At 35.8% G+C, this 9,859-nt stretch overlaps 1 protein-coding gene across 2 annotated transcripts; it reads right to left on the bottom strand.

Annotated features, from left to right (window-relative positions):
- Window positions 1-1,599: 1,599 nt before the first annotated feature.
- On the bottom strand, window positions 1,600-8,763 carry LOC114758541 (eukaryotic translation initiation factor 2D). Of its 2 annotated transcripts, none has more exons than XM_028947590.1 (8): window positions 8,488-8,763; window positions 7,512-7,623; window positions 7,003-7,193; window positions 6,805-6,899; window positions 6,282-6,707; window positions 4,828-4,936; window positions 3,108-3,753; window positions 1,600-2,355 (listed from the first exon to the last, which is right to left on the bottom strand). In XM_028947590.1, exons 1-8 carry the CDS (start codon window positions 8,620-8,622, stop codon window positions 2,234-2,236), a joined length of 1,836 nt encoding a protein of 611 aa, XP_028803423.1. In that variant the 5' UTR covers window positions 8,623-8,763; the 3' UTR covers window positions 1,600-2,233. The 2 variants fall into 2 exon arrangements, with proteins under 2 accessions (XP_028803423.1, XP_028803424.1); XM_028947591.1 differs by having other exon boundaries at window positions 7,003-7,143; window positions 8,488-8,531.
- Between the last annotated feature and the right edge of the window lie 1,096 nt (window positions 8,764-9,859).

Raw genomic sequence — 9,859 nt, 5'->3', positions numbered from 1 at the left:
CACAGTCTGCGCCATCCATCCTCACAGTTTTCAATATTGTGAATTTCGAAACTTGTCCAATCTTCCTTGTACTTCCCAAATCCTTACTCTGACCTTCCCTTACCCTTCCTTCTTTAGCTGTATCTCGACATCCACACCAGGAGTCTTGTACCACCATCCATTCCTCATTTCAGGCTTGGTTTCTTGCACTTGTTGCACATTCGTAAGACTTTCCTTCCCTTTCAGCAATGGAAAATGTTCACCAACCTGCCCAAATTTTCCTTAATGGAGGAATATAAGATTTAATCCTTCATATTCTATCTTCAGATTATTACCATCCACTATGTGTGGAAGCAGTAGCGGTGCATTCAAATCAACTTCCACACTCATTCGAGCATACATAGTTCTTGCTCTTGTCAGAGTCATCTCATCTACCTTGATTGGCTTTCCTATTTCATTTCCCAGGTGATAAAAGAATTTTTTTATCATAATAGTCCCCTAGCAATCTTGGCAAACAAACCCAAACTGCAACTTGTTTGATCTTCTCATTCCACACATTAAAATTTCTTTTCCACGTTTGCATGGTGAAATAATTGTTCTTTACTAGCCACGATCCTCCTTCTAATGCAAAGAAGTAGTCTTCTGGTTCTTTGAACGTAACAATCATGTAGCTATTACCTATATCTGAGAGGTCTATTGATCCTGTTTTCCCCCACATTAGTTGGAGTTTTCTTCGTAATTACATGACCCTAATAGTCTCTCCCAGAAGTTTGATTATTAAGGCATATTCCTATCTTTTCTCCAATCTTCTTCTTTGTTCCTCTAAAAACTTAATGAGGTCCTAGTGCAGAGTCTGTAATAATCACTCCTTTCTTCATCTCTTCATCATTGCTCAGAAGTACGCTACCATCCCATTCCTCCTCTTGTTTTCTTTGCTCTTCCCCTTTCTCTTTATTTGATTTTGGTTTGAGCACTTCTCTATATGATATAATGTTCCCTCTTCCGCCTCCTTCCTCTGGTTCCATCCATTTTTCTTGTCGCGGTTGAAGAGATTTCCCCTAAGAAGTCCCCGGTTCTCCTTTGGTGCTTCTCTCTTGTTTCTTCTTTTCCCCGTCCTTCTTCAACTCTCCTGTCTTCCATTACATTAAGCAAATGGTCCTCCTTATCTAGCCTCACTCTTGTGGTATGGTCTTTCTTTATCTACTCAGTTCTCACCTCCTTTCCTTCCGATAGGCTGTCCGAAGGTTGTTTCTTCAGTGTTGCGTTAGTTGCATCCATGGAAAAAGTCACTCTCTCACTAGATTCTCTTTCTCTCTCTAAAACTTAGCCATTTTTATTTCTCCTCCATTTATAACAAGTTTCACTTTGTTAAAATAATTTTTATCCAAAAAAACAAATCTTGAGTCAACTTTTACCCCTAGTTTTTTCAGTTTACAAAAATCAATTAAATAAGTCATTTTTACCAAAGGGCAACACGAACAAGCTTTAAATTTATTTGAAAATGGAAAAAAAAAAAAAAAAGGAATCTTCAAATGTACCCTTACTTAAAATCATGGACACAATTTGAAAAGTACAAAAAGAGAGATTGCACCAAACTTAAAATAGAGGCACTCCTTAAAATAGGGACCAAAGAAAATATAGCACTTTTCAATTAGTTAACTAATAATAATAGCTCTAACACAATATTGCATGCATTGCTACATAAATAATAGAAGAAAAAAGTATGAGCGTAATATGCACATTCTCCAGTGCTTTCTAAGTAAACACTAATTTTAGAAATACCAAGGGAAAACAGTTGTACATGACACCCTAAACTCTTGACTCGGTCTAAACTTGTACCTTAGCAAAGGTGAACACGGAGAGGAACCTTTGTCAAATCCCATTCTGACTCAATCTCTTATATTCAAGCAAATTATTACATACTCAAAAAATGCCATGATTTAAACTTTTTCTCATAAAAACAATATAAATCAAATAAATTAGTTGAAAGGGCAAAGAAAGAAGGAAGAAATTTAGGACAGAAATTTAGGTAAGCTGGAAAGAGAAAATAAAGTTAAAAATATAAAAAACATTTCTAATTTATTGATTCGAAATGTTTTTATTGGAGAAAGTATAAATAACATGGCTCTTCAGGAGTATGTCATAATTTTAACTTATAGTCACCTCAACCAAACATAATGGACACACAAGCGTACCCAAATTCACACACCTCCCAAAATGCATGTCCACTGGCAAACAACCAACAATCTTAAGTTCATTTCTTGGTTTTATCAAGAACCTCAATGAGTCTCTTTGGAACTCCATATTGTTCAATCAAATGCCTCGCCAAGTCATCAATCACCCCACCTTGAACCAAGACTTCATTCCCTTTCTTACCTGAGAGAATGATTACAAAATTTCAGATGGATATTAAGATGAATAGAGAAACTTTCATTAGATCAGCAACATAAGCCACAGAAAGATCAAAATGAAGCAAACTGCGGGTACCACTCCCATAAATAGTTAGTCAGGCATCCGCATTAGTCTGAATGAGATAAGAGAAACACACTGAATCAATGGTGAAGTAGCAACCAATTATTTGCAAATTATAGGCCACTAAAATATCTCAGGGCGTTAGATGCTTTAAAAGAAAATGGCTATAAACATATCAAGGCCACAAGGAATCCAATTTCTTCCCATACTGAAATCTGTATCCAATTCCAAATTTTTTATTGACCCCCTCACGAACAGATCAGACTGCCAGTGCCAAGCAATAAATCCAACCAAGCAATGAGGATTCCAGAACAGTAAAAGTAATATAAATTCTGCTTTTGATGAGTAGTTTTTAGTGTTTAAATCAGAAAAAAGAAGCTCAAATTGGTGTATGATTCCCCGTCCAAAGAGTCCTTGATTCAATTCACACTCTTTAAATTCATATTGATGTCCTTGTATATAGGCAAAGTCCCCTTGCCAACTTTCAGTTTTGGACCAACGCCCTTAGCAACTCTAACTACCCTCCACAACCAACACTAACTGAATCTAATATTTTCTGTGGTAACATATATGACATTAAGGTCGTACATATCTTAAAAGGTAATAAGCAGAAAATATACCATAGAAACGGTAATGTTCTATTGTCTAACAAATACCTGGTAGTTCTGCAACAGTGGTACTGCAAGCAAACTTCTTCTGCAGTTCCGCTGCTAATGCTTCAGCATCTATCAGAAAGGTTTCCATACCAGTAAGTTTGGTCACCTTCTTATTTCCTTGCCGTCGTTCAGTCACTATTTGAATTGTTTTGATTGCACCTTTACGAACCACCTGTTCACTTCCTCTTGTTACAACATGATGCGCTTGCATACGGCTTATGAATGTTGATCCTAAGTCTTTCTTATGAATTTCTGTAGGATATGTTGTTCCTTTTTTAATGATCCCCTTGAACAGCGCATCACATAATACTACATCCAAAACCACAATGGATTTATTCGTTGGCTTCACAAGATTTTCCTTTTCAACGTATTTGAAGACAATATCAGAAGCTTCAGAAGCACTGTAAAGTTTCCCCGTGTCCGCTTCTACAGCTGAGAATATGGGATTGACATGTACACTTGGTTTATAGATCTCAGCTACTTCAAGAGTTTTGGATGAGTGACTTTCATTAGCAGCATTTACACTGGGCTGATCACTTTTCTGAACTGGCCTTTTCTCTGGCTTAAAGGAAGAATAATCAACATGGTTTCTATTAATTGATAATAGCATGGCCTCCTTCTTATATTTATCTTCTTTGACTGAAATCTGTACAAAACGGAAATATGAAAATCTAGACACGGTATTGCAAATGAATTAACTGCAAATGCTTTTTGCTAAAAGTCAAATAATAAAAACACACTAGCAAATAAATAAACTGGAGAGAACAGAAAACAGAAAGTCCATTATAATTTGGTCACCTTTTAAGCACAAAGCATTACATATTCTTATCAGAAATTACTGTCACCCTCACTAAATCAGTAAAAGAATTGGAAAAAGAATCTTAGGAGTAATATGTTAGAGTAATATAACCAATCAGCATCATTGTCTGCAAATGAACAAGCCATCAATTATGAATTGAATTAGGAACACTCAATATTAGAATTTCTATTATTGTCTATTAAAGCACTTTTATATTACTACTTTCTTTATGCAAGTGATTTTAGTTACCCAAATCCTACTTTATAAACCCTTGGCCATGAAGTTTTGAGGGAGCTTAGTGAATGGAAAAATTTTCATTACTTCAATTTCCCTCCCTTTCTTCGTCCTCCACTCCACCTTCTACTCTCTATTTCTATCTGCTACTTCTCTTTTCTACTCTCTATCTCCCTATTTCTCCCTCCTCCCTCCATCTACTATTGGTCCTAGTCCTACAATGAGAATTTTCACAGCAAAATTCTCATTGTCATGTAGCCAATTTTCCATTTAATTGTATCTTACAGCTAAACTGAAAAAATTTCAGTCATAACAGCTTCAAATATGGTCCTAATTCTAACTGCACAACTACCTACAATCTTATTCTCATTACAATTTTTCACGAGTCAATATATGGCAGCTTGTTATTAAATTTGTTCTTCCAGCACATTGACCTACATACCTAACATTTCAATGAGTGCCTGAATTCCACCATCAAAGTGGATCCTCCCAGGAAAAACTTCGTTTACCAAAGGGAAGATAGAAAAGTGACCAAGCAACCAAAGTTCTAAGATTAAAATCTACATAAATAATTCAGCACAATTTTTAGTCTTACACATTGAAATATTTATTCCATTTCAATATTAGCATGATCCCACCATTTATGAACGTTCCCAGAAGGATAAAAGAGAGCAGTAGATAACACACCAAGCCAGAGGTAGATTTTGCTTGCAACCACTTTGAAACTTTCTTGTGTGATGACTTTTTTATGTCTAAAGTCATTCCTGAAGGCCTACATGGCAACACATGATTTGACCTGTGACATATAGAAATATGCATTAGATAATTTACGGGAAAGAAAAGTCAGGCTTTCTAAAGTTTGAAGTACAACAAGTTGCTCTAGTCATCTCAAGTTTCAATAAGACACTGTACAAAAAATTTGTAGGGCATCATGCTTGGTTATTCCACTAGCTAATGCCTTTGATAACAGCTGGAGCAACTTGCCTGATCTCTAACGACCACTAGCACGATTTATCACCCATAGAATCTGAAAATGAACTCAATTCAAGGGTTCTTTTTTACATAGAATGAACCTTAATGATGAGAGTAGCGGGGAAGAGGTGATTTTGATAATAAAAAGACCATGTGCCCCAATATAAAAAAGGCTAAATTACATAAAACTTCCCTGAGCTTAGAATCACGTACAAATACCTCCTTAACCCTATAAGCTTAAGATAAACCCCCCAAACCTTTAGTATATGCAGATAATCTTAAACTATCAATTTTATACCCCCTTTATTTTTGTATGCATATAACCCCCTCAAATTTTGAGTTATATGCAAATAAACTCCTTAAACTTCAAGTCATTTGCAGTAAATAATGAACAAAGCTAATAGTATGTAAGTTATCTTCATAATGCAAAAGATCAAGGAGGTTTACGTAAAATTCCAAAGGTTAAGGAGTTTATTTATGTATGACATAAAATTCACGTGTTTTGTGTAATCTAGCCTGTAAAAACTAATTAAAAGAATAGAAAGTCATCAACACGATTATAGGACATGATAGTTACTTTCTGCAAAAGAACGAAGAAATGGATCAAGACCCAAAATTTACGAGAAGCTTGACTAAGTTCTTGTTTTCCTACTTACATTTTCTATCATTAATAGTTACAAAATACTGTCTAAAATGTCCACACCCGCTACATTGTTTGGGGTGAAGTGACTACTCATAGTAACACCAACTCAAGTAAAATGTTCTCATCCCATTAAGAAGGGCATCCGGGATATTTACTCCACAAATTGGTAATGTGCTTCTGTTACACTGTAAAATACCAGTGCCTTGCGAGACAGATGTGCCATCTCAGAACGTGAAAAAGAAATATTTCTCATTTTCCATGCAAAATACTAGTAGTTAGGCGCATTACCAATTTTGTGCAGCAAACATTCCAAACACTCAAGATGGACAGTCTTCTCCAATAGCATACTTTTGTTCTTGTCTCAAATCACCTTAATGAACAAACCAACATCTAAAGATTTCAAAACTAAACAACAAAAGTATCAGTTTCTTGATTTTCTTGGTCAATATGTTGTCTGATTTGGTTCAAATGGCAAAGACCCGAGTACAGGAAATAGATTGCTAGCATAATGAGTTATACATTCTACCATAAAGTACTTCCAGGCATCGGAAGGTCTTTATCTTTCACTGTTGTATGTAATGCCTGCAGAAGGCATTTGTCCAATAGTGAATCTATATCTGCACTTGATAGACTAAGTTGGCCATTTAGTTCATCAACAGGGTCAACATCTTGTAACTTCAACTCTCCAACACCAACAGTTAATTCATTAGTGGAATCATTTGCATCATCATTTGGTGGTGCCAAGGCATGAGCAGAGTCAGCTGGAGCATCATTTACATCCAGAGATTCCACCCGCTCATTGCTTTCACTGCTGTTCTGTTGACCATTTGAAGTCTCACCTTCACCCCCAGTTGAATCAGAAGTCTGAAAAGATGATGATGTTGAAGGATCCTCGATCACAACATCCTCAAGAAAACCAGCATTGGGCACATAACGATTCTCAACTGATTCCCTGCCGAGGTAAACAAGAAGAAAACAATACTAAATTAATGTCAGTTATGGCAGATTCAATAACATTAAATCAAAGAGTCAAGCCCTTGTATACTTGCCAAAGCAAATCACCATAATAGTGAGTTATTCTTAATGCCTTCCCACGAAAACCAGCTTTTAGTGCCTCAACGCTGCTCATTGTTGTATTCCCCACCTTCATTAAAATGAAAATAGGTAAAACATTGACTGCCAGCTTGCAAGAATTGATTGTAGAATATAGCAACGGTTAACATAAAGAAGCAAAGAATAGAAATTACCGCAATTGGAGCAGGATTTCCTGGTACTTTCACTGCCCATGGTTCGCCTGCTACAAACGATGGAAGACCTTCAGGAGGTACACTTATGCCAGGGAACATCAAGTCCGCTCCTCCTATAACATACCGAGAAACCCCACCACCCTTCAACATGAAAGCAGGCAATAGCTCAGGGACCTTCCAGAGGGCATATACTGCATTGACAAAATTGAAATGCAAGATGCTAAAGTGAGCACAGCCGGCTAAGACCATCCACACTAAATGTTCAATCCTTAAGGACTGTAGCAGCAGCTTTAATAATCAATATGTTGTTTGGGCAGTAAAATTGTGAAAGAGCTGGATATTAAACCAAATAAAATTGTGAAAGAGCTGGATATTAAACTAAGGAAGGGGGAACTTAATGCTTGAAATCACAGGGACAGAGTAACTTAGCCAAGCTCACCAGAATCAAGGCCCAGATATTTGAAAAGGGAAAAAAAAAAAAAAAAAAAAAGAAAGAAACACACACACACCTGTGGGGAATATGTCTGAGCCCCGTCCATCAACATCAAAGAACATTGGAAAGCCTCCCTCCACACCATATACGAGGACACGATTTTGCAACTTTGCCACCGTTATTTCTGCCTGCAATGTTGAAGGAAACAAAATAAATGAATACAGTTCATTGGTCCTTATGTGACACTTTATTAGGACGTATTATATCTATAACTTCAACCGCCGGGTGAAAGAAAACACATAAATCAGACATAAAGTTGTTTCCAGGTTCCATTTCTTTCACCAGATGAAGCCCTCATTTAAATAAAAGTCAATGAGCAGTATACCCCTAACATGAGAAAACTTTTCACTAATACAAGAAAGGAGTAGAGAGATGAAAGGGAAGAATCATTTGAAAAATGAAAAAGAAAAAAAGAGCAACATCCATGATTTTTTATTGCTCTAGAGAAACAATTCGTGCGGTACCACTTTGAAATTGAAAGAAGAGGTCGAACTTAGTAACATGTTAGGGTGCATGACATAGTAAGAATAAAATTTGGCTAAGGCCCTTTCCGAAAACGTTTATTCATTTGGAAAAACGGAATAGAAGAATGACAAGAAGAAATGTTTCATGACCAGGGATCACATGAAGTTTCACATCAAAGGTTACATATTATAGTACGTCTACACATATAACCATAAGCATGCATACAACGACTCTACAACAAATTAAGGCCAGCATCAACGAACTAAAAATGGAGTCGCAAATACTTTCGTAGTTATAATGAATGAATTATTAATGATATGGAATTCCCTTTTTGCCAAAAAAAAAAATTGAATTTCCAGAACGATGTTCGAATTAATCGAATAGAAAAATATCAACAACTTATTAAAAAGAAATTTATCTCTAAAAGTTCACACTTTTATCAATCACAAAATGAATTCACAGTGACATTGGTAGACTCTGGTGATAACAATTCATAAACTACAAGGTTTGCATATTCAAGAAGTTACCTTGGGAGGAAGCAAGACGTCAATATCGAGATCAGAAGCCCTTGGGAATTTATCTTTGATGGTTCGTTTCAGCTTCTTTCGATCAGCACCAGACAATCTCTGGTGCGACTTTGACTCCACTGCCTTCTTGAACATTGTCTCTAAAAGTGAGAGAGTGAAACACTGACGCGTTCCCAACCAAGTCGAAGGATTCAGAAAAAGAGGGCAGAAAGAGGCGCTGATAATCGGAATGAGAGCGCGTGAGAGCTGCACTGTAGAACTCGGGAAACTTCTGGAAAAACGAACACGTACTAACAAATGGCGGTGCGCGGAAGCATGCTAAGGTTGAAAAAAAAAACGTTGATTTGTTATAAATAAATAAAAAATAGAGAAAAGAATCCTGCCGAGAGAAAAAAAAATCAACAAAAGAGAATATTTCTCGTTCCATTCAAGTATGCGTAATACATTATACATGGCCTCTATTTATAGACACAGTTTTACACCTTTGATAAAATCTACTGACTACATAATAATATGAGATAATTGTGTAATATAAAGATAATAGGAGATATTGGAGATTATAGAAAATATATGGACATCCACAAAGATGTTATATTCATAACACTCCCCCTTGGATGTCTAATATATATAAATGTGCCTCGTTAAAAAACTTCAACTAAGAAAAACCGGGTGGGACAAAAACTTAATGGAAGAAAAAGAGTACATTATTCTTTGATACACTACACAATACTGTCTCATTAAAATCTTACTAAGAAAACCTAGTGGGACAAAACCATAGACAAGGAGAAAAAAGTAAAGCGTGTATCAATTCTCCCTTTTGGCAACATTAATTGACATCTTCGAGCCTGCAAAATCAAATATAACAAACAATCCTTCCAAATATTGTAGTGAGATAAAAACATCAAATATGAATTTTATAATCTTCTGAAAATATGAGACGAATAGTCCTTTTATAGTTTACCCACATGTGGATCATACTATGATCTCTTGACATGAGGATCAAACAAGAATACTTTATCTATATAGCCATTAAGATTAGTCTTTGGTACCTTCAGATAAAATAATATTACCTCCACGGTATTTTTAAAGTAACGAAGAATATTTTTAACTTCATTCCAACATCTTCATGTTGATAAAGAACTATATCATGCTAATCAACAAATGATAGCTCAAATTCTGTATGGCTAGATAGATATATAAATTCTGTATGGCTAGATAGATATATAAATACTTCGGTAACACTAAGATATGGTACTTCTGAACTAAGTGTTTATTTATTACCTTCTGGAGGTCTAAATCGATCTTTAGTCCTTATCCAAAGATCTTGTAACTACCGAAACATATAATGGATGTTGCTTATCCACATGATGGA

Source organism: Neltuma alba, unplaced genomic scaffold (genome assembly GCF_004799145.2).
Source record: "Neltuma alba isolate B1F8T4 unplaced genomic scaffold, ASM479914v2 tig00010733_pilon, whole genome shotgun sequence".
In the NCBI taxonomy this organism is placed as follows: domain Eukaryota; kingdom Viridiplantae; phylum Streptophyta; class Magnoliopsida; order Fabales; family Fabaceae; genus Neltuma; species Neltuma alba.
Note: the sequence above shows the minus strand (reverse complement) of the source record. Positions and strands in the feature narration are given on the sequence as shown.